Source organism: Mercenaria mercenaria, chromosome 7, assembly GCF_021730395.1.
Source record: "Mercenaria mercenaria strain notata chromosome 7, MADL_Memer_1, whole genome shotgun sequence".
In the NCBI taxonomy this organism is placed as follows: Eukaryota; Metazoa; Mollusca; class Bivalvia; order Venerida; family Veneridae; genus Mercenaria; species Mercenaria mercenaria.
Genome location: NC_069367.1, coordinates 49,842,856 through 49,870,301, shown reverse-complemented (window position 1 = coordinate 49,870,301; position 27,446 = coordinate 49,842,856). Strand labels below are relative to the sequence as shown.

General features: G+C 36.5%; 1 protein-coding gene across 1 annotated transcript in view; it reads right to left on the bottom strand.

Moving 5' to 3' along the window:
* LOC123555845 (uncharacterized) overlaps positions 1 to 27,446 on the bottom strand; it is an 89,338-nt gene that overhangs the window by 15,294 nt on the left and 46,598 nt on the right. Inside the window, exons 11-18 of the mRNA XM_053548376.1 lie at positions 26,428 to 26,598; positions 16,545 to 16,714; positions 14,270 to 14,374; positions 9,286 to 12,887; positions 8,352 to 8,451; positions 7,495 to 7,555; positions 3,411 to 3,535; positions 1,474 to 1,623 (exon numbers count right to left, since the gene is read on the bottom strand). Of these exons, the coding sequence (XP_053404351.1) occupies positions 1,474 to 1,623; positions 3,411 to 3,535; positions 7,495 to 7,555; positions 8,352 to 8,451; positions 9,286 to 12,887; positions 14,270 to 14,374; positions 16,545 to 16,714; positions 26,428 to 26,598 (4,484 nt within the window). The remainder of the gene's footprint in view (positions 1 to 1,473; positions 1,624 to 3,410; positions 3,536 to 7,494; positions 7,556 to 8,351; positions 8,452 to 9,285; positions 12,888 to 14,269; positions 14,375 to 16,544; positions 16,715 to 26,427; positions 26,599 to 27,446) is intronic.

Here is a 27,446-nt window from a genome sequence, read left to right as displayed (position 1 = left end):
ACATCTGAAGTGGAGATCAAAGCGGTATTGTTGTACGAGATTGTCATGGCATTACGTCATATTACAGTTTTCGCGCCGTGTGACCTACCGGTATTTGTCCTCAAGGAATTTACATTATCGTTTGAGAAGAATATTTTATATAAAAACAATACATGTACAAAGATTCATTTAAAACTTATAATTTATTAAAAACCGCAACAACATCATTTGTTTTATTTTAAAACCACATTTCTATTTACGTCCACGAGGTCACGTACCGTATTCCGCCGCACTAACAGAAACCTTTTTACCAAAAAATCGTTTTACTCAATGTATTTAAATTACTGCCGCTTTTTCATTATTTAAGATTTTTTAATTCTGTTTTTTGTTCTTTCTGGTCAAAAGTCCGAATTTTATGCCCATAGTATGTATCACTTAATTTCTCTTAGAAAGAAATCAGTAATTAAGATCGCGCTGTTTGAAATTTAACAGATGATTATATGAAAATTCGACCGTTTTCATACAAATATGCTTACATTTCCGTCGATATTTTATTGAAATCTCAGTAGAATTCAAATTGAATTACTTCTCAAGCGATGTTGAAAAACTGAAGCGATAATTTAAAAAAAATGAATGCACTACGCACGTTTTTTGTGTACGTGTCGATAAACAAAAGTAACGGAGATGTAAATTTGATATTACGATAGGTCACACGTGCTCTCAGAATGGAAAATTACTGGCATGACGTTTTGATATCTTTACGATTCGCGGGTAAATTCCAGTCAGTCAAAGTAGCAACTGAACTATCTCAAAGTTTGTTAACGTTTTTCAAGATTCATTAAAGCTACGACGTAAAAACCACTCACCCGATCGGTCGAGTATACAGCGAGATACACTCGTCCTATCCAGACTTAAACTCGCCAATGCGAGCGGGCGAGTGGAATTTTACACCCCTGATATCCATTTCGTAATACCTGAGATATAGTGAAAATGCATCAAAATTAACCTTAAATTCTAAGTAAATGGGGGAATAATTCATGAAATATTGGTGCCAAAGTTATGCACCTTGTGTCATAAATCAATATGTCTCCCGTATCACTGTGTGGTGGGAGACATAATTAAATATTGGTACCAGAGTTATGGGCCTTGTGTCATGTGATGTGGGAGATGATGTTGAACAACTACTTTCAGTTTGAATCAAATACATTTAGGAATAACAGCGATAGAGTGAAAGTGCATCTAAACTTTAACCTGAAATTCTAAGTGAAAAGGGGGGACAACTCATGAAATATTTGTGTGAGAGTTATGGCCCTTGTACCATAATTATGATGTGGGTGTTGATGAGGAATAACTGTTTTAAGTATTACAGAGATAAGGAGAAAAGAAAGTGTAAAGAAACTTTAACCAAGGTGGGGACGTGGAAAGACACTGACGCCAGGGTGAGTAGGATAGCTCTTCATATAGTAAAGCTAAAAATACTTAAGATTATCTTACCAGTTCTGTCCCTAAATACTGAATCAACTCTACTGCTTTCTTGTCAACATCACTCATGAATGGAAACTGATCCACAATAGTCAGGTACCGGCCATTTTCACATGTTCTGTATACCACTTCCAGCGTGTCTGTCTGAACTCGTCCCAAACACTGAAATATATCATAAACAACATTTTACAAGAAAATAGGCAGAGCTTTTCCAACAATATGTAACAGTGGATAGTTAACTCAACTAGTGTTCTATTTGTTTGTTTTGTGTTTAATGTCGGTTTTCAACAGTATTTCAGTTATGTGACGGCAGGCAGTTAACCTAACTAATGTTTTTGAATTCTGTACTAGTACAAACCTGTTCTCCGCAAATACCTGCCAACTTCCCCACATGAATCAGAGGTGGAGGATGAATGATCTCAGACACAATGTCTTTTATCAAATCCTCATGGAGAACATATGCCTCGCTCAGGGCTCTAACTCACGAACCCAAGATTGGTAGATCTGCGCTCTCCCTACTGAGCTAAGCGGGCAGGTTCTGATATGCTATGTCAGTGCAGTCATGTTATTGAAAATGGCACACATGACACAGAGAATATCTACACTGAGATTGTGAAATTAAAATATTTTGCAATTTCTGCACAATCATGATTCTTGAAACTAACCACTATGATTTTATATTCTGACCACCAAATTATGATACTAAAGTAGTAATTAAATTTAATAAGGCCCCTTCAAGATGTTCCTTTTCTTCATGTATATGTATGTACAGTTTACCTATAGACAGGATTCATACAGACCAACAGGTGAAAAAATTCACGACATTTTAAAGATTTTCCCCTTCAATTTCAGGACTACTTTTCACCTGTTTTCAAGGATTAATGATTTAGTGACAGTAAAAAATTCTAAATTCAAAGTATTCTTGGTGACGAAATGTTTCTAACAAGTCATGTCCTTCACATTTTCTGTGTGATTTTACTTCAATCTCAACCATGTTGGCAAACATGTTTTTAACACACTTTAACAGGGTTGCCACTTAGTTGAAAAAATGAAATTCCCTTACTTTTCCCTAACTAAACCATACTTTTCACTGACCAATACCACCATATTTTTTCGGACTCCTCCTTCCCTACAGCCGTCCAATCCACCCTTTTATATTTATTTTGTTTCAGATATAACAAACTTTCATTAACAAATACCAAAATTCCAGAGTTAACATATAACAAAATTGATTCAAAAACATTTAAATTATGTTTATGCACAATTAAACCAAAATGTGTTTGGAAATGCTTGACGACTGCCATAGCCACTGAACATTTTAAACATTGACCTAAAATTTTATTTTTCCCTGACTTTTCTAAAATTTCATTCTTCACTGACCATTATCAAGATTTCCCTGAAAATTTTCCCCTACTTTTCAAGGTAAGTGGCAACCCTATTTAAGCTCTGCTCACCAATCTAATACATATTAGCCCTCTGTCAATTAAACCTTGGTACAAATAATGTATTTCACCACGATCCTCTTAGGTTTACCATATTTATAACCAGTTTTTTTTTTCATAATTTCTTCAAGCATAATGTCATAAATATCACAGACTTCACTGAATTTCAGGAATTTTTCAAGCACCTTTAAGAGTCAGGAATAAATCAAGTTCTTTCCAGAACATTTCGACTTTTTTCAGGACTTTTAAGGAAGAGCATCAAATATCAGGACTTTTAAGGACTATATGAGCCCTGTTAGAGAAAGGTTGAAACAATGCTTCCTGGTAATGAACAATTTAAATGATTTTTTTCAGAACATACATATGGAGCATATCTATATCCAAATATCATTATATACGAGACACAAAACTATTCCACAGGCCAGCAATTATTTTTTATCAGACATATACATAGTACAACAACAATTTACAGTATAAAAGTTTTGTGCTATCTATATCAGCCATTACCTCTAGACAGACATTCAGTAGTTCAGAATGTAGCCCATCTTTATCGACTTGCGTTGAAAATTTGGACACAAAACTTCCAGCTGTCTCAGATGACTTGAGATATGTCTGCATCTTCTTTGTGGATTCTACAACATGAACATAACACAACATAACATCCACAGGAGATAACAGATAACATTTTTACTGGAAACTTCAGATGTATAAATGGAAATACAAATTGAACTAAATCTTACAAAATCTTTCATAAGTTGTACATTAAGTTTCAGTGAGTTACATGAGATTTTCTTATTATATAGGTGAGACACAGTCTCTCTATAAGTTCAGTGAGTTATGACAGTTTTCCCTCTTAGTGTAGTGTGTGAGACAGTTTTCTTTTTAAGTGCACTAATTTATGAGTTTTTCCCTGTGAGCTCAGTGAGTTTTCCCTGAGAGTTCAGTGAGCTCAGTGAGTTTTCTCTGTGAGCTTGGTGAGATTTCCCTGGGAGTTCAAGGAGCTCAAAGAGTTTTCTATGTGAGCTTGGTGAGTTTTTCCGTTCAGTGACCTCAGTGAGTTCTCTGTAAGCTTGGTGAGTTTTTCCTCAGTGTTCAGTGAGCTCGGTGAGTTTTCTCTGTGAGCTTGGTGAGTTTTCCCTGAGAGTTCAGTGAGCTAAGTGAGTTTTCTATGTGAGCTTAGTGAGATTTCCCTGAGAGTTCAGTGAGCTAAGTGAGTTTTCCCTGAGAGTTCAGTGAGCTAAGTGAGTTTTCTATGTGAGCTTGGTGAGTTTTCCCTGAGAGTTCAGTGAGCTAAGTGAGTTTTCTATGTGAGTTTAGTGAGATTTCCCTGAGAGTTCAGTGAGCTAAGTGAGTTTTCTATGTGAGCTTAGTGAGTTTTCCCTGAGAGTTCAGTGAGCTAAGTGAGTTTTCTATGTGAGCTTGGTGAGATTTCCCTGAGAGTTCAGTGAGCTAAGTGAGTTTTCTATGTGAGCTTAGTGAGATTTCCCTGAGAGTTCAGTGAGCTAAGTGAGTTTTCTCTGTGAGCTTGGTGAGTTTTCCCTGAGAGTTCAGTGAGCTAAGTGAGTTTTCTATGTGAGCTTGGTGAGTTTTCCCTGAGAGTTCAGTGAGCTAAGTGAGTTTTCTATGTGAGCTTGGTGAGTTTTCCCTGAGAGTTCAGTGAGCTAAGTGAGTTTTCTATGTGAGCTTAGTGAGTTTTCCCTGAGAGTTCAGTGAGCTAAGTGAGTTTTCTATGTGAGCTTGGTGAGTTTTCCCTGAGAGTTCAGTGAGCTTAGTGAGTTTTCTATGTGAGCTTAGTGAGATTTCCCTGAGAGTTCAGTGAGCTAAGTGAGTTTTCTATGTGAGCTTGGTGAGTTTTCCCTGAGAGTTCAGTGAGCTTAGTGAGTTTTCTATGTGAGCTTAGTGAGATTTCCCTGAGAGTTCAGTGAGCTAAGTGAGTTTTCTATGTGAGCTTGGTGAGTTTTCCCTGAGAGTTCAGTGAGCTAAGTGAGTTTTCTATGTGAGCTTAGTGAGATTTCCCTGAGAGTTCAGTGAGCTAAGTGAGTTTTCTATGTGAGCTTGGTGAGTTTTCCCTGAGAGTTCAGTGAGCTAAGTGAGTTTTCTATGTGAGCTTGGTGAGTTTTCCCTGAGAGTTCAGTGAGCTAAGTGAGTTTTCCCTGAGAGTTCAGTGAGCTAAGTGAGTTTTCTATGTGAGCTTAGTGAGTTTTCCCTGAGAGTTCAGTGAGCTTAGTGAGTTTTCCCTGAGAGTTCAGTGAGCTAAGTGAGTTTTCTATGTGAGCTTGGTGAGTTTTCCCTGAGAGTTCAGTGAGCTAAGTGAGTTTTCTATGTGAGCTTGGTGAGTTTTCCCTGAGAGTTCAGTGAGCTAAGTGAGTTTTCCCTGAGAGTTCAGTGAGCTAAGGAGTTTTCTATGTGAGCTTAGTGAGTTTTCTCTTTGTGAGCTTAGTGAGTTTCCCGAGATTCAGTGAGCTAGTGAGTTTTCTATGTGAGCTTGGTGAGTTTTCCCTGAGGTTCAGTGAGCTAAGTGAGTTTTCCCTGAGTGAGTTCAGTGAGCTAAGTGAGTTTTCTATGTGAGCTTGGTGAGTTTTCCCTGAGAGTTCAGTGAGCTCAGTGAGTTTTCTCTGTGAGCTTGGTGAGTTTTCCCTGCGAGTTCAGTGAGCTAAGTGAGTTTTCTCTGTGAGCTTGGTGAGTTTTTCCCTGAGAGTTCAGTGAGCTAAATGAGACAAATTTTCTATGTGAGCTTGTGAGTTTTCCCTGAGAGTTCAGTGAGCTAAGTGAGTTTTCTATGTGAGCTTAGTGAGATTTCCCTGAGAGTTCAGTGAGCTAAGTGAGTTTTCTATGTGAGCTTAGTGAGATTTCCCTGAGAGTTCAGTGAGCTAAGTGAGTTTTCTATGTGAGCTTAGTGAGATTTCCCTGAGAGTTCAGTGAGCTAAGTGAGTTTTCTATGTGAGCTTGGTGAGTTTTCCCTGAGAGTTCAGTGAGCTCAGTGAGTTTTCTCTGTGAGCTTGGTGAGTTTTCCTGAGAGTTCAGTGAGCTAAGTGAGTTTCTCTGTGAGCTTAGTGAGTCCAAAGAGTTTCTGTGAGCTGTGAGTTTTCTTGTGAGCTTCGTGAGTTTTCTCTGTGAGCTTGTGAGTTTTCATGAGATTTCGTGAGTCAGAGTTTTCTCTGTAAGCTTGGTGAGTTTTCTCTGTGAGCTTGGTGAGTTTTCTCAGTGAGCTTGTTGAAATTTCTCTGTGAGCTTGGTGAGTTTTCTCTGAGAGTTCAGTGAGCTCAGTGAGTTTTCTCTGTAACTTTGGTGAGTTTTCTCAGTGAGCTTGTTGAAATTTCTCTGTGAGCTTGGTGAGTTTTCCCAGTGAGCTCAGTGAGTTTTCTCTGTAAGCTTGGTTAGTTTTTCACTGTGAGCTTGGTGAGTTTTTCACTGAGAGCTCAGTGAGTTTTCTCTGTGAGCTTGGTGAGTTTTCTCTGAGGGTTCAGTAAGCTCAGTGAGTTTTCTCTGTGAGCTTGGTGAGTTTTGCATGAGACTTTGGTGAGCTCAGTGAGTTTTCTCTGTAAACTTGGTGAGTTTTCTCTGTGAGCTTGGTGAGTTTTCCCAGAGAGTTCAGTGAGTTTTTTTCTGTGAGCTTGGTGAGTTTTCCCTGAGAGTTCAGTGAGCTCAGTGAGTTTTCTCTGTAAGCTTGGTGAGTTTTTCACTGAGAGCTTGGTGAGTTTTTCACTGAGAGCTTGGTGAGTTTTTCACTGAGAGCTTGGTGAGTTTTCCCTGAGTGTTTAGGGGGCTCAGCGAGTTTTCTCTGTAAGCTTGGAGATTTTTCCCTGAGAGTTCAGTGAGCTCAGTGAGTTTTCTCTGTAAGCTTGTTAGTTTTCCTGTGAAGTCAGTGAGTTTTCCTGTGAGCTCAGTAAGTTTCTGTGAGCTCAGTGAGTTTTCTCTGTAAGCTTGTTAGTTTTCCAGTGAGCTCAGTGGGCTTTCCTGGGAGGCTGGTGAATTTTCTCTGTAACCTTAGTGAGGTTTCATGTGAGCTCAGTGAGTTTTCCTGTGAGCTCTGCAAGTTTTCTTCGTGGGCTTTCCTGTGAGGTTGGTGAGTTTTCTCTATAACCTTGGCGGGATTTCATGTGAGCTCAGTGTGGTTTCCTTGTGAGCTCAGTGAGTGTCCCTGTAAGCTCTTTAAGTTTTCCCTTTGAGTTTGGCGTTTTCCCTTTGAGCTCAATGAGTTTTCCCTTTGAGCTTGGAGTTTTCCCTTTGAGCTCAATGAGTTTTCCAGTTGGTTAAATCAAAGTGTTATATACTACAGCTTCTACATTAGGATCTTACAAAATTCACATTTACAACTGACATCATTGCAGGCACTTGACCAAATTACAAAATGCCACTAAAGACAAGCATTTTCAGGATATGTTACTGAAATATCAGCTCTCTAAGAAGGTAAAGTCTATAATTATATATATATGAAAACCACTTTTCTAAGCACCAGAAGAAAACAGTTTTTATTTGCTGGACAAATTATTATAAAGATATTAAAATTGAATAAAAAACTAAGTTTTGATAAAGTCAAGTGGTCTTATGCACATGTCTGATCACATAAGCAAAAGAAAAAAAGAACAACCTGGATTTATAGCTCTATCAGGGGTGGAAGACTTCTGTTTCTTGAATGCACTCTCCTTACACTGAAAATACAGTACACTGTAAAATCATCTACTTCTGTGAGCAGGAAATTTTGTAGTTTTGATAAAAACAACTGTGTTTTGCGGAATATGAATTTGTGGATTTCAACCTTGGAAGATTAAATGAATGGGGGTTTTAATTGTATGTTGTGATTTAATTATGGGAACTGATGTTACCACAAAATCCAAAGAAAATAGTCCCCAACCATACTCATTCTACAGCATGTCAGTAAAAAGCTTTATCATGTGATTTTTTAATACAGCCGAGTATAAAAAGGCACACCTCTAGACATGTTTCATTAACACTTTTAAAAACAAGTCTAAAAGAAAATATAAACTATGACTTGAAATGCTCAGTTATATTCTGTCTGACCCTTGCTTTATAACCTTTATTTACCTCAGTGAATATCACCTTGGTCAGGTCCATTACTGATATTCTATAGTTCATTACAATTGTCAAACCGCCTACAGTTTACTAATAACTCCTCTAGAAATTTTCTCAGACTATTTAAAAATATATTATGTCCAGTTAAGGCACTGTAATATTGTATGTAGATAAATTCCATGTAAAATATTAATGAAAGAAATACTGCAATTATGGAAAAGTATTTTGTTTACTAGAAATATCCCTTTTTATAGTGAACATCACTCTCTACAGACCTCCATGTGACCAGATAACAAACAATTACATAAGCAGAATTTACAAGTACTAACACAGTGTTTGCTTGTGGATCTATGTTTTAAGGAATTCTAATTTTATTTTTTATCTGGATATCAAAATATCTACCAGTATACATACATGTTTCTTGTCCTGTGCCTCTTTGGTGTTATCTAGACTTTTTCTCTTTCTGCCTACTGTAACTGGAGGTAATACTGGGGCGTCTATAATCTGGATCTTACTGCAATACAACAACATTCAAATGAGAAGAAAACTCCACTTGTATGATCACTTATTGCACATAATTCTGGAGAAAAAAACAACAATATGAATGATTTTGTTCTTCAGAGACTTATGGAAGTCAGAATTGCTTGTCCACTAAGCTTAGGAGTGAAGTATGCACAATGCAAGCTTATCACAACAAAACATACAACATACATTGTATTATTTCTCAATAACTTTAATGCAATAAAGCATCTGAATATATTTAAATGTATCAAATCAATTCAATATGAAACTGTGTTGTTTGTTTTGGGTTTAACGCCGTTTTTCAACAGTATTTCAGGCGGGCAGTTAACCTAACCAGTGTTCCTGGATTCTGTACCAGTACAAACCTGTTCTCCCCAATAATTGCCAACTTCCCCACATGTATCAGAGGTGGAGGACTAATGATTTCAGACAAGGTGTCGTTTATCAAATAGTCACGGAGAACATACGGCCCGCCCAAGGATCGAAGTCACGACCCCGCGATCCGTAGACCAACGCTCTACCTACTGAGCTAAGCGGGCGGGTTGAAATTGTGTTGAACTAAGAAGTAGATGTAACAGCAATTGAGGTAATCATTAAGAATATGCACAATAGTTTAGTGTAAAGCTGAAAACTGTCGTAACTTGTTCATTAAATTCAGTGAGTTCGGACAGTTTTCTGTTAAGACCTTAAATAATGTAAGTTTCCGTTTCAAGTTAAAATGTTGAGATCTAACACCCCAGCAGTTTGCTGCAACAGAAAAAAATTATTTCTGACCACTTCAAAACTATAAAAAGTTGGAACAAAAGTAATTAACTAAATTACTTACTGTGGTTTCAGTGGCTGTATATTAGGTTTATGTGCCACTCTGGCCTTTCTCTTGAATGCCAAGTTATCATGACTTTGAGGACACTCTTCAATATCCACCTTGCTGTCTCCTTTCTCATCAATCTTTTCTACAATACTTTCTTTGTTTCTAATTTCATCTGAATCTTCAATCCTTTTTGGTAACATTTCTACAATATCTGTTGCTCTATCTGAAGCTTTTGTTATTTCATTACTTGTATCATTAACAGTTTTAAGATCTATTTCATCTGATTCTAATTCACAACCTGGTGTGTTTCCTACAGCAGTACCCTTAGCATCAACTGAAACTTTCTTTGCCTTACTTGGATCTATTTTGTCTGTAGACGAAATCCTTTTTAATGCAGTTCTACTAGACTTTCTTATACACATTTCTATATTTGATTTATCTAAAGATGTCCTTCCTCTTGCTGGTCTTGGTTTAACTGCTACTGCACTTTCAGGTGCTTCAGTCAGAAACTGTTTGGGCTGGTTGAAGCAGTTTTCCTCATTAACTTCCATAACACTAGATTTTTCAGTTTTGACTTCATTTTTCATTCTTAATTCATTTATACTTTTTGAAATTTTTACTTGTTCATTTTTCACTTTGGAATGACTTTTAGGAGTTTTTACAGGACTTATCATAAGTGGTATATTGAACAGTTTTAAACTGTCCACATCACAGTTTGCATTCATTTTGGGAATATCTTGCACTTTTTCTAACTTCTTTCGATTTTCTTTTCTTTTTGAATTTTTCACCTTATCACAAACATTAAAAGAATCATCCTTTTTTGTTTTAAACATATCTTCATTTTCATTTTTGCTTTCAAAAGAATTCACTTCAATTTGAGAAATGCTGGTATTTTCCAATGTCAATGCTTGCTTCTCAATATCTGTTGAATTTGCAGAATTAGCATCAGTATCAGTTCTCAAAATACTTTCATGAATGTCTTCTTCATTATTTTCAATGTCATAAGCTTTGTCATCACCTAACTTCAGTTTTTGTTCATCACTCGTATGTTCAGGTGAAAGAGGAGACACTCTTTCTATATCCCTTATTGGCGAAGGCGGAAGAGGTGAAATTGGGTTTAAGAAATCAAATGGTGATATGGAAAGAGGTGATAAAGGTGATGCCCTATCAAATGAAGTAATACTTTGAACTGAAGATCTGGAAGATGAATCATCTTGATGCAATGTTTTGGATAAAAAAGGTATCCTTTCGTCATAGAGAGCATCTTTTTCAGCACCAGTATCCTTGACTACCCTGTGTGGTGATAAATGATCAGGTGGTTCAACATAATGATATGAGCATCCTGCTTTGTTTTGTTCCTCTTCGAATGTAACCTTAGATACTGAATGAGTATCAGTGCCAAGTTTTGAAATAGTTTTATCTACTTTCTGAGTCTTAGAGTTATTGTCAGTATTTGCATTTATATCACAGAATGGTTTAGCAACATTTTGAGCATTCACCAAATGTTGGCTGACAGGTGGTGATACCTCTTTCCTAACATCTAATAAATCCTCAACTCCAAATACAAAATTTGCATCACTATTAATTTTGGCAACACTTTCTTCACCATTGTCACCTTTATCAAAGTCTTCTCCAATATCCTCCTCAACAATAGTACCACAGGTTCCTGATTCTAAGTGAAACAGTCTTGATGGAGAGTTCCTAAAGGACACTGCACTATCAGTACTTGGGGCTCTCTCAAAGCTTGAAGCATTGACTGTAAAACCAGTGCTCATCTGTCTATTTGGAGTCACTTTTTCACTGCAGTTACCTGAACTGTCAAGTTCTGATCGAGTTCGTTCACCTGAATTATCACACTTATCTTCAAGCGCTGATTCTTTAACACTAACACTATGTCCAACTTGATTTTGATCTGCCTCTTTTAACATAGCTTCCCCATTTTTATTTCCATCAACACTTGTGTTAACACTACTTTGAATGGAACCATTTATACTCATTTCTGCTGTACAAACTGATTTTGATTCCTGCTCTTGTTCCTCACTGTTAGTTCTTTGTGACAAAGGTTTTGATGCTGTTTTGTCAGATTTAATAGTTGATTTTATACCATTTGAAACATTTAGAGGGTTTTCTCTAATAAATCCCTTTTTCTTACTGTCACTGTTTTCATTAGAGTTACAAGATTCCAAAACTTGTTCTTCATTTTTGTGTAGTACTTTTTTGCTGTCAACCTGCTCATTTCTTATGTTAGATATAACTTCTTTATTTTCAGTATTAATTTCTGAGTCAAGGTCTCTGTACTTACAAGTCCTTTTCAGTCTTCGTTTTACATTTTTTGTGTGCATTCCTCCTGCTTTAGGAGAAAACTTTTTGGTGTCTTTGTCAGATCTATCAAGAACATCATAATCACCGACATAACTAAAGTCTTCAATTTCATTAGACAATGTTCCTGATGAAGACTTCTGAAAATTAATAAACTTATTGTGTCCAAACTTTTTCAGATGACTTTTACTGGAGGTTTCATTAACTGCTTTGCATTTCAGAGCTTCAATATCTTTATGCAGTGTAGTTACTTTGCCTCCTGTATCCACTGCTTCTTGCTTTTGTAGACAAGATTTGGGAGTCGGGACAGGTTTTACTTCAATTGTTTCTTTCTCCTTCCAAATCTCTATGTGTTCCTCAGTGCCATCTGCTTTTATTTCATTAGAACTGGTTTTAACACAATGCCTTATACTTTGGGTGTCACTTTTGCTTACATTTTCATCCACATTTGTTCCAGTATTATTTGTAATATTTTGACTAGAACTGTTGGTAAAGTTATTACCTAATCTCATATCAGCCTGAATGTCGTCACCCTCCCCAGTGTTTGACATATTTTTTACAATACTTTTGGTTTCAGCTTCTACTTCAGAATCAGATAATGTTTCAGAAAATACTGGTGTAAATTCCTCAGTATCGTTTCTCTCTAACCTATCACATTCTGGTATATCACTATCATTTCTACTTGAATTAGAAGCATTATCAGAAGTTCTTACATTATCATTACACCTTTCTTCTACTTGTTTATCAGTATCCTGTTTTTCAATTGTATCACAGACTTGGTCACTAGCTTCATTATCTTTCTGACTGTTTATTCTGGCACTTCTTCTCACTAGAGGTTTCTTTATTTTCCTATCAGAATTTCTTTCAAGACTCACAGAAACACCAGTCAAGCTTTTTGTGTTTTTATCCGAATCCATGTCTACGTTTTTGTCATTTATTTTGTTCTGGCTCGGTTGGTGAGCAGTTCGCTTTCTTAAAGCAGTTGGTGATGTAATGACAATACTTTCAGCTAGCTTTTCTTTTAAAGACTGCTGACCATCTCTATCTCCTTCTGCAGAGAATGCATCTGTCACTTTAACAGGATTACAGTTTTTATCCTGTTTGCCCCCATTCTCAACTTTTGCTTTAGGTTTCAAAGTTTCAAGATCATTAACATTAATAATTTCTCCAAAAGTTTTTGAAACATCTGTAGAGTCTTTAACTATTTGCTCATCTTTATACTTTCCCAAAGTTTCTTCATCTGTGTTGTTCACATTTTCAGTTATCTTTTCTTCTGTTTCTTTACCTGTTAATATTATCTGAAAGACAAGAAACAAGAACATGGAAGAATTCAAGATTTGCTGAGTTCATACTTGCTGATCACCTGTGAAATCTGAAATAATACAGGTGTGTCTAACATGTGCAATACCGTAAAATCATCTGATTCTTTTGGTATAACATTCTGTGATTTTATCCTGAATGGCTATTGCATTAAGACATGAATTTGTGGATCTAAAGCTCTAAAGAAACAACAGCTGTCCCAACTATTTGAAGACTTGTCAGTTGAATGGATTTTCTATCTAAGAATATGTATATTGTCCAAAGTCATGTAACAGTTATAGTACTTGATGCTGTAACCTTCTGTTATTGCCTTAAAGATGAGTGTGATTTTTAACACAGTACATGTGTATCTACAATGGTTAAAAACAAGGTATTGTACTCTTTGAAAAGTTTTAACCAAACTGTCTCAGTTGAAAAGGGGCATAACTCTGATAATACTGTGTAGAGTTACTCATCTTGTCAAACAAATGTTTGTCACTCTGAGGAAGTACAGCAAGTTTCAATTTAATACCTTAAAGGTCCAATACTAAGGAAAGTGAACATTTTAATTTCTTTTAAAAAGCACAGAAACTATTTCATTTTATTGGAAAATGAAAGTTGGTATGTAGAAATTTGAAATAAATCGCAGTATATGTACAATTATTTTTCTATGAAGTATGAAGAAAGTTAAAAAGACCTGGGGGGTCATTCTGTCGATTCATTGAAATTTCAACATAATACACATACATTTCTTTGAGTTCCAAAGACCTTCTGTAAATTTTGACCTGCCAATCTTCATTATTTAGTGTCTTGCAGAAGTCTATGCACTGGCTATGAAAAAAATTGCCAACTCACTTTCCCTTAGTAATGGACCTTAAGCAATGAAGATGATATTGAACTTTGCAATTTTTTTACAAAAATTTCTAAGTTAAATAAGGGCCTTAGTTTGTAAATTTTGCAGGTAGATCTCGAGTTACACTAATTCATATTTCCACTATGAGCAAGTACATTAAGTTTCAATTAAAATCTTAAGGAAAGAAGAAGATATTGGACTTTATAAAAACTTTAACCAATATTTCTAAGTTAAAAACGGGTATAATTTTTGAAACACTGCATTAAGAATTACACAACTTGTCACACTAATGAACATGAGGTGCTCTTCACAGAGGTTATACTGTATATGAGCTGTGCCATGAGAAAACCAACATAGTGGCTTTGCGACCAGCATGGATCCAGACCAGCCTGCGCATCCGCGCAGTCTGGTCAGGCTCCATGCTGTTCGCTTTTAAAGCCTATTGGAATTGGAGAAACTGTTAGCAGACAGCATGGATCCTATGTTGGTTTTCCCATGGCATGGCTCATATGTTACATAATTATGTACCTGTTGTTGAGCATCATCTTCTAATAACTGTTGTTCCAGTACATCAGCTATATCAGAGACTTCACCTTCATCATCCATCTCTACACTGTCCTTTTGTCTCTTTATCTGTCATAAAAAACTCACCATAACTAACATGCCTCTTTATTAACATAAGATAACAAATATGTCTCTTTATTAACAAAATGTAACAAACATTTCCCATTTTTACATCAAGGGGATAATGTTTTTATTTCATAAGACATATAAATAATAACAGACAAGTTCTATGGCTTTTTCCATTTAGTAACAGTCCATAACAAACATGTCTCTTCACTAATATAACACAACAAACATGTTCATTTAATATCCTAATATGACTAACAATGCTTGAATCTTCACAATGATATTATGTTGACATCACAACATGATATTTAGCGCCATGTACGCATCAAGAAATAGCTCTTTCAAATTTCATGAAATATTTTACTTAATAACATGTTTAAACGAAACGTCACACTGCACAAATGTGTTGATTAATTAACACACATGCTGATTTGGAATTCGCTTTGCTGAATAATTCGCATTAATTTTCTCCCAAACTGAACTCTGCCGCAAGACGTATTACCATTTCAGGCCCTAGTAAACAAAGACCTACTATTGGCACCATGCTTGCACGAAGAAACAGTTCCACCATATTTGATATAAATTTAACAATAAAGAACATATTAGAATCAAAATAATTTATAGCAAAATAGTGCTTTATCACTATTTATACACTCGGGTGGTTATACATCTTTGGAAATAATTTCACTCGGGCTGCGCCCTTGTGAAATTATTATTATTATTATACCAGATTTATATAGCGCCCTCATGATCAATTTCACATTCAAAGGCGCTTTACATAGTTCAAATGCAGCCACACAGGGTGCATAATTCATCCTCTACTAGTACAGACAGAGCGATCTGACCAGAGGGACAGAGTGAGACAAAGCCCCCACGACAGAGAGATCAGAAATCAGATACAGGCTTGTCTGGCTAACTTAGCCTAGCTCGTTGCGAATAGACAGCCTGGTTCTTTAACGTGCCCAGTGTATAGCACTGATATATGCAAGGATTTCCTGGGTTCCTGGCCAGTACACCACTAGTTGGGTGGGAAACACTGTAAAGCGTTTCTGAAAATTCCCCGAGTAGCTGCCGGGGATCGAACCCCCGACCTCAGGATTGGAAGGCCAGTGTGCAAACCACTGAGCTATCTGTTCACATGTATAACCGCCCATCGTGTATAAATAGTGATTAAGCACAGTTTTGCTATAAATTATTTCTTAAACACACAATCTCTTAACATGTCCTTTTAGTAATGCAACATAACAGCATGACATTGTCTCTTTAATAACACACTATAAGAAACTTGTCTCTTTTGTAACATACCATGACAAATATGCCTCCCTAGTAACATACAATGATAAAATGTCTCTTTGTAACAAACCATAAGAAACATGTTTCCTTCTTTACTAACATGCCATAAGAAATATATCTTTTACAAACACCATAACAACCAAGTCTCCTTACAAACAAACCATAAAAACATGTTCTATCAGTAACAAAGAATTTCAACTGAATTCTCTTCCAGTCACAATCTACTGAATACTACAAACTAAATTCTTTTTAAATCCCTCAACATAAGTTACAGAGTTACATATAAGACAACAGAAAGGTCCCACAATCCATTTACTTTCTTGTAAAAGTGTGGACAAAGTCTTATGAGCATAACACATTCTTAACTATTTATTAGTCATTTGTACAAAGTTATTCTACAAGTGTGCTTGAAATGTTTGGCCTGTGTGACCTTGATCTTAGTACAATTGCTCTAAATCTTTTTATACAACACAATGATCTTATGTAAAAACATAATCCCAAAGTCCTTCAATTCATGTCAGAGTTATGGAGCTTTTACCAATTGGGCAGCTGGGCCTTCTCAACTGGTAGGGTACGTACAAATGGAAGATGTATAAAGTACAGTTTCTTTTAAATGAGCCATGTCATGAGAAAACCAACATAGTGCGTTTGCGACCAGCATGGATCCAGACCAGCCTGGGCATCTGCACAGTCTGGTAAGGATCAATGCTGTTCATTTTCAAACCCTATTGCAATTAGAGAAAGTGTTAGCAAGCAGCATGGATCCTGACCAGACTGCACGGATGTGCAGGCTGGTCAGGATCCATGATGGTCGCAAAGGCACTATGTTGATTTTCTCATGGCGCGGCTTAAATAAGAATAATATAATCAAATCTGGTACCTTCCTTTCTGCAAAGCATGCTGGTGATGGTGGTAGTGGTGACAAACACTTCATGAGTGGACTAAATGTCCAGGACACACTACACAAACTCTTACAATCATCAGAGTCCTCTGAACTGCTTGCACTTCCTGGTTCAAGCTTCTCTTTCCCATGAGGTGAAGAAATAACGTCTGCAAACAGGAAGAACTTTGTTGTAAGATATTATAAAGCAGAATCAGTGACTGAAAATAGTTAAAACTCAGAAATATTTTATACAACCAAAGCTGTTTAATAACAATATGTTGAGACATTACCGCACCTACCTATAAAATATCATTTTACATACAAAAGCTTTAGTAAAATTATCTAAAATATTTATGAAAGGGGCATAACTTTGTTATAATATAAGTAAGAGTTATGGAACCTTGCTCTGTTGGCTAGTTTCATGTCACAGACATGTGTTATGTTCAATCAGCTACCAAGACTGTCTACAAATGTTAGTTTTGGAGAAAATATTCTTGAATGCCTTCATTTCTTCATATTGCCCTTATTTTCAACTCAAGTGTTTCTATGTGCTGGATGACAAAGTACCCAAATTTAAACAAGAGGGTCATGATGACCCTGAATAGCTCACATGAGTATATCGAACCACATGTTTCAAATGGCAAACTGATGCTAAAATATTAGAAAGAAGATCAGTAGGTCACATTTATGGTCACTGAAAGACAGTTTAAAGATTGGTGTGCAAAACTGTACATGTCATCCAAATTACAAGGCTGGATCTTAAACTACAGTGGTCACAAGCAAAAGTTTACAAACGGACATACGGACGACGTAGACCTACTAACCTAGTTTTTGACCGCAGCTGACCCAGTTTCGAACTTGACCTGGATATCATCAAGATGAATACTCAGACCAACTTTCATGATCCCATGAAAAATATTGCCTCTAGAGAGGTCAAAAGGTTTTTCTATTATCTGATCTACTGACCTAGTTTTTGATAGCACGTGACCCGGTTTCGAACTTGAACTAGATATCATCAAAGTGAATATTCTGACCAATTTTCATGAAGATCCATTTAAAAGTATGGACTCTAGAGAGGTCACAAGGTTTTTCTATTTTTAGACCTACTGACCTAGTTTTTAAACGCATGTGACCCAGTTTCGAACTTGACCTAGATATCATCAAGGTGAACATTTTGACTAATTTTCATGAAGATTCATTGAAAAATATGGCCTCTAGGGAGGTCACAAAGTTTTACTATTTTAAGACCTACTGACTTAGTTTTTGACCGCACGTGACCCAGTTTCGAACTTGGCCTAGATACCATCAAGATGAACATTATGACCAATTTTCATGAAGAGCCATTGAAAGGTATGGACTCTATAGAGGTCACAAGGTTTTTCTATTTTTAGACCTACTGACCTAGTTTTTAAACGCATGTGACCCAGTTTCGAAACTGATTTATGTATCACCAAAGTGAACATTATGATCAATTTTCATGAAGATCCATTGAAAAATATGGCCTCTAGGGAGGTCACAAGGTTTTTCTATTATTTGACCTACTGACCTAGTTTTTGATCGCACATGACCCAGTTTCGAACTTGCTCTAGATATTGTCAGGGTGAACATTATGACAAATTTTCATGAAGATCCATTGAAAAGTATGGACTCTAGAGAGGTCAAAAGGTTTTTCTATTTTTAGACCTACTGACCTAGTTTTTAACCGCAGTTGACCCAGTTTCAAACTTGACCTAGATATCATCAAGGTGAACATTCTGACCAATTTTCATGAAGAGCCATTGAAAAATATGGCCTCTAGGAATGTCACAAGGTTTTTCTATTATTTGACCTATTTATTTATTTGGGTTTCACTGCGCACCAACACAGTATAGGTTATATGGCGCCAAACAGGACTACAAATTTTGGTTCCACATCTCATTTACAGCGAAATAAAAACATGAGGTATGGAATCAAAATTTGCTTACCTGCTGGAATCACAGTTACTGCAAAACCAAGTGTTAAGACCCTATTACTCGCCTCTTATGATCATGCAAGGGTAAGGCAGTGGTTCCAATTGTTTTCATAAACAGATCGTCCCAGAACCACATGGGGCTATTGACCTAGTTTTTGACCGCACGTGACCTAGTTTCCAACTTGACCTAGATATCATCAAGGTGAACATTATGACCAATTTTCATGAAGATCCATTGAAAAGTATGGCCTCTAGAGAGGTCACAAGGTTTCTCTATTTTTAGACTTACTGACCTAGTTTTTGACCGCATGTGACCCAGTTTCGAACTTGACCTAGATATCGTCAAGGTGAACATTCTGACCAATTTTCATGAAGATCCATTGAAAAATATGGCCTCTAGGGAGGTCACAAGGATTTTCTATTTTTAGACCTACTGACCTAGTTTTGGATCGCACATGAACCAGTTTCGAACTTGACCTAGATATTATCAAGATGAACATTCTGACCAAATTTCATAAAGATCCCATGAAAAATGTGACCTCTAGAGTGGTCACAAGCAAAAGTTTACGGACCCATGCACGGACGACGGATGCCACGCAATCACAAAAGCTCACCTTGTCACTTTGTGACATGTGAGCTAAAAACAGTTATCCCTTGTAAACTGTAAAGTGGTGTACTTTCCTTACAAATTTTATTTTACTAAAGAAGTCCAGACTTCAAAAAGTGGCAGATTCTTCATTCCTAATCTTTCCAACATTCTGTATTTTAATACTAGTGCAAATTCTTTTCTTTTCTGACATATAAATGACTATCTTTAGCAGAATTTAAAGCTCTTTCAGTGGCTGATGGTGTGGATGGAAGTATTTGGCTGGAGGGTAACTGTTTAGGTGGTAATGAGGCTCTGCAGAGTTACTGTACAAAATGTTACCAGAGAGCCAGACATTTCCACCTGCACCTTCTACCAATGATAGATTCTTTTTCTTGCATACCATATTCTTAAAATAATAGAAATCATCAAAACAAGAGCACCGCCTTGCGTTTTTGTCTCTGTATAATAGAAATATTGTCCTACCCATGATTTTCTAAGTCCAAAACGGCCATAATTCCTGCAAAAAGCAATGTAGAGTTGCAGCACTTGCTATGCAAAGTTAACTTTTAATGGCAAATAACTGCTCCAAGTTGTAAAGCAATAGCTTTGACCGTTAAGGAGAAAAGTTGACCTAAATGCAAAACTTAACCAAGAAATCTGATATTTTCTTTATCCAAAAGGGGCCATAATTCTTGCAAAAAGCAGGATGAAGTTATGTTTCTTGCTGTACAGAGTCAGCTATTGATGGTGAACAAGCGTAGCAAGTTTTAAAGCAATAGTTTTGATAGTTTAGGAGAAAAGTTGACCTAAACATAAAACTTAACCAGGCAACGCCGACGCCGACCAAGTGATGACAATAACTCATCTTTTATTTTTCAAAAAATCTGATGAGCTAATAAAAATGAATGTTTTTCTTTCATCATGATATACACTTTTTTTTATAACAGTAGTATTTACACTTTCATTCATATTAAGCACAACAGTCATCTTACACCATGGCTAAAGATTAATAATATCTGTCATGTGTTTACGAATCGGATAGAAATATCCGTCCCGAGGGCACCTGCGCATTGGGCGGTAATGAGGCTTGCTGAATTACCGCCCATGCGCAGGTGGCCGAGGGACGGATATTTTTTCTTGCATATCGTATACATGCTAGCATTTCATTCTGGCTGATTATTTTTCTTGCATACCGTATTTTACAAATCACAGATAGAAATATTTATTTAGCACTCTTTCTTATAGTAGAGAATGAACACAAAGCGCGGGAAATTAATGTCCGTAAGCAGGAGTGACGTCATGATGTTTTGCGTTACGCACAATAATAAAGTTCCATTTTAGTTTTATCGTTTGTAGCGTAACGTTATGTTCTTACGGTAAACTAACGTATTTTGAATCGAGACATATACTATAAGGAACGGAGAGAAACTATCAAGGTACCTGCTTTTTTCGTATTTTACATAAACAATATGTTATCAGTGCATGAACCACCAGCTGCCATTAACAGCACGAGAGTCATCTGGCATGGGGGGGTGCCAGATGGGTTTTGCCGGCATGGGTAAAATCACCGGAAATGCCAGTCCGGTGTGCAAGAATAATAATATCTGTCATGTGTTTACGAATCGGATAGAAATATCCGTCCCGAGGGCACCTGCGCATTAGGCGGTAATGACTGATATTTTTTCTTGCATATCGTCTACATGTTAGCATTTTATTCTGGCAGATTATTTTTCTTGCATACCGTATTTTACAAATAACAGGTAGAAATTTAATATTTTCTTTGTAGCACTCTTTCTTATAGTAGAGCGCGGGAAATTAACGTCCGTAAGCAGAAGTGACGTCATGATGTTTTTGCGTTACGCACAATAACAAAGTTCCTATTCAGTTTTATCGTTTGTAGCGTAACGTTATGTTCTTATGGTAAACTAACGTACAGTAAACCTCGCTTATAAGGAACAGTTTGGGACCTCTAAAAATTGTTCCTTATTACCGAGGTTCCTTATATCCGTATAGCGAACTAATTCCTCGTATCAGAGGTTTGTATAACGAACACAATTTGTATAGCAAACACTATTTGACTGACGTTTGAAAAGGGCTCCGGGTCGACCATGAATCTTTATGTGAGAAATGTGAGTACCGGTCCTTTCCTAGAGAGATGGTAAGGTAAACTGACTGCGTGTATATGACTGAAATAGTGTTGAAACACGGCGTTTAAACCTAAACTAAGCTAAAATGTACGTCGGTAAGAATGATGTGATTTGTGTTTATTTTTTGTCGGCTATTTCTATCTTCTTGTTTTAGGAGAGCACTACATTATGATTATAAGATATGTTGCAGCCCTTAAGTTGCTCGGCAGCATGTTATTTGAAAAGGCATCAATACTAATATAAAATAAATGTTCAAATAATTAATAAAAAAATGTTGAATTAGACTACCAATTAAAATTTAAAAGTAGGGTGTTTATGACATACAGTGCATTATGACTAGACAACGGCGCCATACATACTAAAGTGTAAATTATACCTACAGTTTTGCTATTGTCCATTTTAGCACCTGCTATAATTTTTACAATTGAAAATTTGGTAAACTGGACTGTTTGCCATTGTTAATCATGCGTAATTAACACATTTATTTAGGATAATATGACATGACCGTGTCCACGACTGATTTTCGTTCACTATTGTTAAGATGAGATACCTAATACATGTAGCTCTCAGACATAATCTCGAGTAAATATAAGTAAATGATGATATTATTTATTTTCTTTTTATCATATCCGTGAACAAACTAAAGATCATAGAAATGAAATAATATGTGTTTATTCATGTGCATAAAAGCGCGTGAAAGTGCCGACGTTACTCTGACGTCATCAGCGATTCTCCTGTTTATTTCCAGTTTTCAATGATTTTTATTCTTTATGTCTGTTCGCTATAACCGAGGGTTTTATATTGAATTTAGTACTCTGGGACTAGAAAAAGTGTTCCTTATAACCGAGTGTTCCTTATAACCGAGTTCCCTATAACCGAGGATTTTTACACTGAATAAAGAAGGAATTAGATCGGGGAATTGAAAACTGTTCCTTATGACCGAGTGTTCCTTATATCCGAGTTCCTTATAAGCGAGGTTTACTGTATTTTGAATCGAGAAATATACTATAAGGAATGGAGAGAAACTACCAAGGTACCTGCTTTTTTCGTATTTTTACATAAACAATATATTATCAATCCATGAATCACTAGTTGTCATTAACAGCACAAGAGTCATCTGGCATGGTGGGTACCAGATAGGTTTTGCCGGCATGGGTAAAATCACCAGAAACGCCAGTCTGGTGTGCAAGAAGAGTTTTTCCAGCACCGATAAAAAACAAAAGGGTCATGAGACCCTGAATCGCTCACCTGAGTAATATGAGCCACATGTTTCAAACGAAAAACTGACGCTAAAATATTAGAAAGTAGGTCAGTAGGTCACATTCATGGTCACTGAAAGACAGTTTTAAGATTGGTATGCAAAACTGTCCATGTCATCCAAATTCCAAGGCTGTATCTTAAAAAACAAGAAAGTAGGTCAGTAGGTCAAGGTCACAGTCAAGTGATCCCTAATCATTTGGGTCATCAGGTAATTATAATTAAACAGTCTAGGAAATATGACCTGATAATTTTTGAAGTATTTTTTTCCCTATATAACTCATAATCATAACAAGTGACCCCCAGGGCGGGGCCTTTCTTCACCCCAGCGGCATAATTTGAACAAACTTGTTAGAGATCCACCAGGCAATGTTACATACCAAATATCAAATGCCTAGGCCTTGAACTTTCAGACAAGAAGATCTTTAATTTTTTTCCTATATAAGTCTATGTTAAACTTGGTACCCACAGGGCAGGGCCTCTTTTCATCCTAGGGACATAATTTGAACAATTTTGGTAGAGAAACACTAGGAAAGGCAATATACTAAATATCAAAAGCCTAGGCCTTGCAGTTTCAGGCAAGAAGATTTTTTTCGCTATATAAGTCTATATGTAAAACATGAGACCCCCCGGGGCAGGGCCTCTTTTCACCCCAGGGGCATAATTTGATAAATTTTGGTAGAGGACCACAAAGCAATGCTACATACAAAATATCAAAGGCCTAGGTCATGCGGTTTTAGACAAGAAGATTTTTAAAGTTTTTTACTATACAAGTCTACGTAAAACTTGTGACCCGTGAGGCAGAGCCTCTTTTCAACCCAGGGGCATAATTTAAACAATTTTGGTAGAGGACCACAAGGCAATGCTACATACAAACAAGAGCTGTCTGATGACAGTGCGCTCGACTATTCGAAGAATTGATTGAAGAATGGGGTCAAAATATTAACATAGATATTCAGACAAAAGAAAACAAGAGCACCGCCTTGCGGGTGCTGACGCTCATCTGATTTTTTTTAGTGTAATAGAAATATTGTCCTACCCATGATTTTCTAAGTCTAAAAAGGGCCATCATTCTTGCAAAAAGCAGGATAGAGTTATGTTTCTTGATGTACAGTGTCCACTTATGATGGTGAAAAACTGTTGCAAGTTTTAAAGCAATAGCTTTGATAGTTTATGAGAAAAGTTGACTTAAACATAATACTCAACCAAGAAAATGATTTTCTAAGTCCAAAAGGGGCAATAATTATTGCAAAAAGCAGGATGGAGTTATGTTGCTTGCTGTACAGGGTCAGCTTATGATGGTGAACAAGTGTTGCAAGTTTCAAAGCAATAGCTTTGATAGTTTAAGAGAAAAAGTTGACCTAAACATAAAACTTAACCAAGAAATCTGATATTTTCTAAGTCCAAAAGGGGCCATAAATCTTGCAAAAAGCAGGACGGAGTTATGTTTCTTGCTGTACAGGGTCAACTTATGATGGTGAACAAGTGTTGCAAGTTTTAAAGCAATAGCTTTGATAGTTTAGGATTAAAGCTGACCTAAACATAAAACTTAACCAAGAAAACTGATTTTCTAAGTCCAAAAGGGGCAATAAATCTTGCAAAAAGCAAGATGGAGTTATGTTTCTTGATGTACAGGGTCAGCTTATGATGGTGAACAAGTATTCCAAGTTTCAAAGCAATAGCTTTGATAGTTTAGGAGAAAAGTTGACCTAAACATAAAACTTAACCAAGAAATCTGATATTTTCTAAGTACAAAAGGGGCCATAAATCTTGCAAAAAGCAAGATGGAGTTATGTTTCTTGCTATACAGGGTCAGCTTATGATGGTGAACAAGTATTCCAAGTTTCAAAGCAATAGCTTTGATAGTTTAGGAGAAAAGCTGACCTAAACATAAAACTTAACCAGGCAACGCCGACGCCGACGCCGACAACCGCTCAAGTGATGACAATAACTCATCATTTTTTTTCAAAAAATCAGATGAGCTAAAAATAGATTAGACAGTGTTCCAGTATTTGTGGATTTCGATAAGTCTTGCACTAAACGGCAATGTGTGAACCAATTTCAAAGTCCAAAAAGGGCCATAATTCAACCAAAATAGTTGTCAGAGTTATGTACTCTTGCCTACTGATGGAAATCATAATGATAAACAAGTGTTCAAAGTTTAAAAGATATATGTCAAATAGTTTTGACAAAACATGGACTTGTATGAAAACAGAACAGATTTCCAAGTCCAAAAAGGGCCTTATTTCAGCCAAAATAGATGATAGAGTTATGTACTCTTTCCTACAGATATAGACTATTATACTGAATAAGTGATAAAAGTTTCAAAGTCATATGTCAAACACTTTACACAAAATATGAACTGGTACGAAAAACTTAACCAAGATTTCTAAGTAGAAAGGGGCCATAATTCAGCCAAAATCCTTGATGGAGTTATGTACATTTGCCTATAACTAGTCATGGTGATGGTTAACAAGTGTTGAAAGTTTCAAAGCTTTATCTCAAAAGACTTTGCAAAAATATGAACTGGTACGAAAAACTTAACCAAGATTTCTAAGTCAAAAAGGGCCATAATTCAGCCAAAATCCTTGACGGAGTTTTGTGCTCTTGCCTATAACTGGACATGGTGATGGTAAACAAGTGTTGAAAGTTTCAAAGCTTTATCTCAAAAGATTTTGTCAAAATATGAACTGGTATGTAAAACTTAACCAAGATTTCAAAGTCAAAAGGGGCCATAATTCAGCCAAAATCCTTGATGGAGTTATGTACTCTTGCCTATAACTAGACACGGTGATGCTAAACAAGTGTTGAAAGTTTCAAAGCTTTATCTCAAAAGACTTTGCCAAAATATGAACTGGTATGTAAAACTTAACCATGATTTCTAAGTCAAAAGGGGCCATAATTCAGCCAAAATCCGTGATAGAGTTATGTGCTCTTGCCTATAACTAGACTCGGTGATGCTAAACAAGTGTTGAAAGTTTCAAAGCTTTATCTCAAAAGATTTTGCCAAAATATGAACTGGTACGAAAAACTTAACCATGATTTCTAAGTCAAAAGGGGCCATAATTCAGCCAAAATCCGTGATAGAGTTATGTGCTCTTGCCTATAACTGGCCATGGTGATGGTAAACAAGTGTTGAAAGTTTCGAAGCTTTATCTCAAAAAACTTTGTCAAAAAGCGGACTGGTACGAAAAACTTAACCAAAGTGAGACGCCGACGCCGACGCCGTGGTGAGTAGGATAGCTCTACTTATTCTTCGAATAGTCGAGCTAAAAATCAAAGGCCTAGGTCATGTGGTTTTAGACAAGAAGATTTTTAAAGTTTTTTACTATTTAAGTCTATGTAAAACTTGTGACCCCCGGGGCAGGGCCTCTTTTCACCCCAGTGGCATAATTTGAACAATTTTTGTAGAGGACCACAAGGCAATGCTACATACAAAATGTCAAAGGCCTAGGTTATGTGGTTTTAGACAAGAAGATTTTTAAAGTTTTTTACTATATAAGCCTATGTAAAACTTGTGACCCCTGGGGCGGGGCCTCTTTTCACCCCAGGGGCACAATTTGAACAATCTTGATAGAGAACCATAAGATGATGTCACATGTCAAATATCAAGCCTCTACGCCTTGCAGTTTTGGACAAGAAGTTTTTCCTTTCAGTTGCCATGGCAACCAGAGTTCTGCATAGAATAAAATTCTTTGAACAATTTTGAAAGGGGACCACCCAAGGATCATTCCTGTGAAGTTTGGTGTAATTCTGCCCAGTGGTTTTCAAAAAGAAGATATTTTTAGAGAATGTTGACGGATGCACGACTGACGACGCACGATGGACGACGACGGACACTGAGCAGTCACAAAAGCTCACCATGAGCCTTCGGCTCAGGTGAGCTAAAAACACAGGAAAATCTTGTCTGGCATGCACAGAAACTTTCTATGTTACCTATATTCTGAGATTCAGACTGCCTTTCAGATAATGTCCTTGAACGTCTTCGACCAATAGGAGATGGTCTATAGTCACGAGGACTGTGACCTCTTGGGCTGCGAGTTGGAGACTTCAGGGGACTTGATATATTTCCTGATGATGTTCTTCTACGTCGCTTGGGACTGAACTCTAGAAATGGTAAAACATCTGGCGTGTAAAATGAACACCATATTGCCTAAGCATAAAACTACTGCATCTGCTATAATTATATACATTCTGGTTTTGCATCAAGGTGATGAAATTTCATAAAACTATTTGACATTTTTGAATGGGGTATTTGATAATTTTGTGTAATTATATGTTTTGAGAAGCTGCTGATAATAAGACAAAAATGTTATAAATCATGTGAAGACAATAAATGGATGTGTGACATCATTTTACACTGTATCATCATGTTAAAAAGTTCATTTACATCAATTTTATATCTGTCAAAGTCGAGTACATGTTATTGTGACTAGTATATAATAAACGTCTTTTTAAATGGCAATGGCATGCCTCACATTCTTACTAGAGCTGCTAAACCTATATTTGGCATTTTTGGGTTATGCCTTCAAGCAACCATAGCTTTACCCATGCTAATAACCACTGCCATTTAACCTTAAGCCTGCTGCCGGCAAGCAATTCTGCCTTTGCAACCAGTGCAGACCAAGATGTTTGCTATTCAGTCAGTAAATTTTAAGTGAACATCCCTCCAAATAATAAATTGTACTGCCCAAATTGAATGTCAGACCAGTCTATTCTAGAAATTTAGTAGGGTAAGGGTTAATAAGTGTATGATTTAACTATTTTGGAAACAAGCTTTACTACAAGTCTGAAGTTGACCTACATCAGTGATTTTCAGGTTAGGGGAATGGTGGTAGGCCCTGTTATTTCAGGGGAAATTCCTAAGAACTAAAATAAGAAAAAAATCATGTTAAAAAATAGTATTTTTCATAAATAATATGTTACACTCCAGAAGAAAATGAATTTAAAGCACA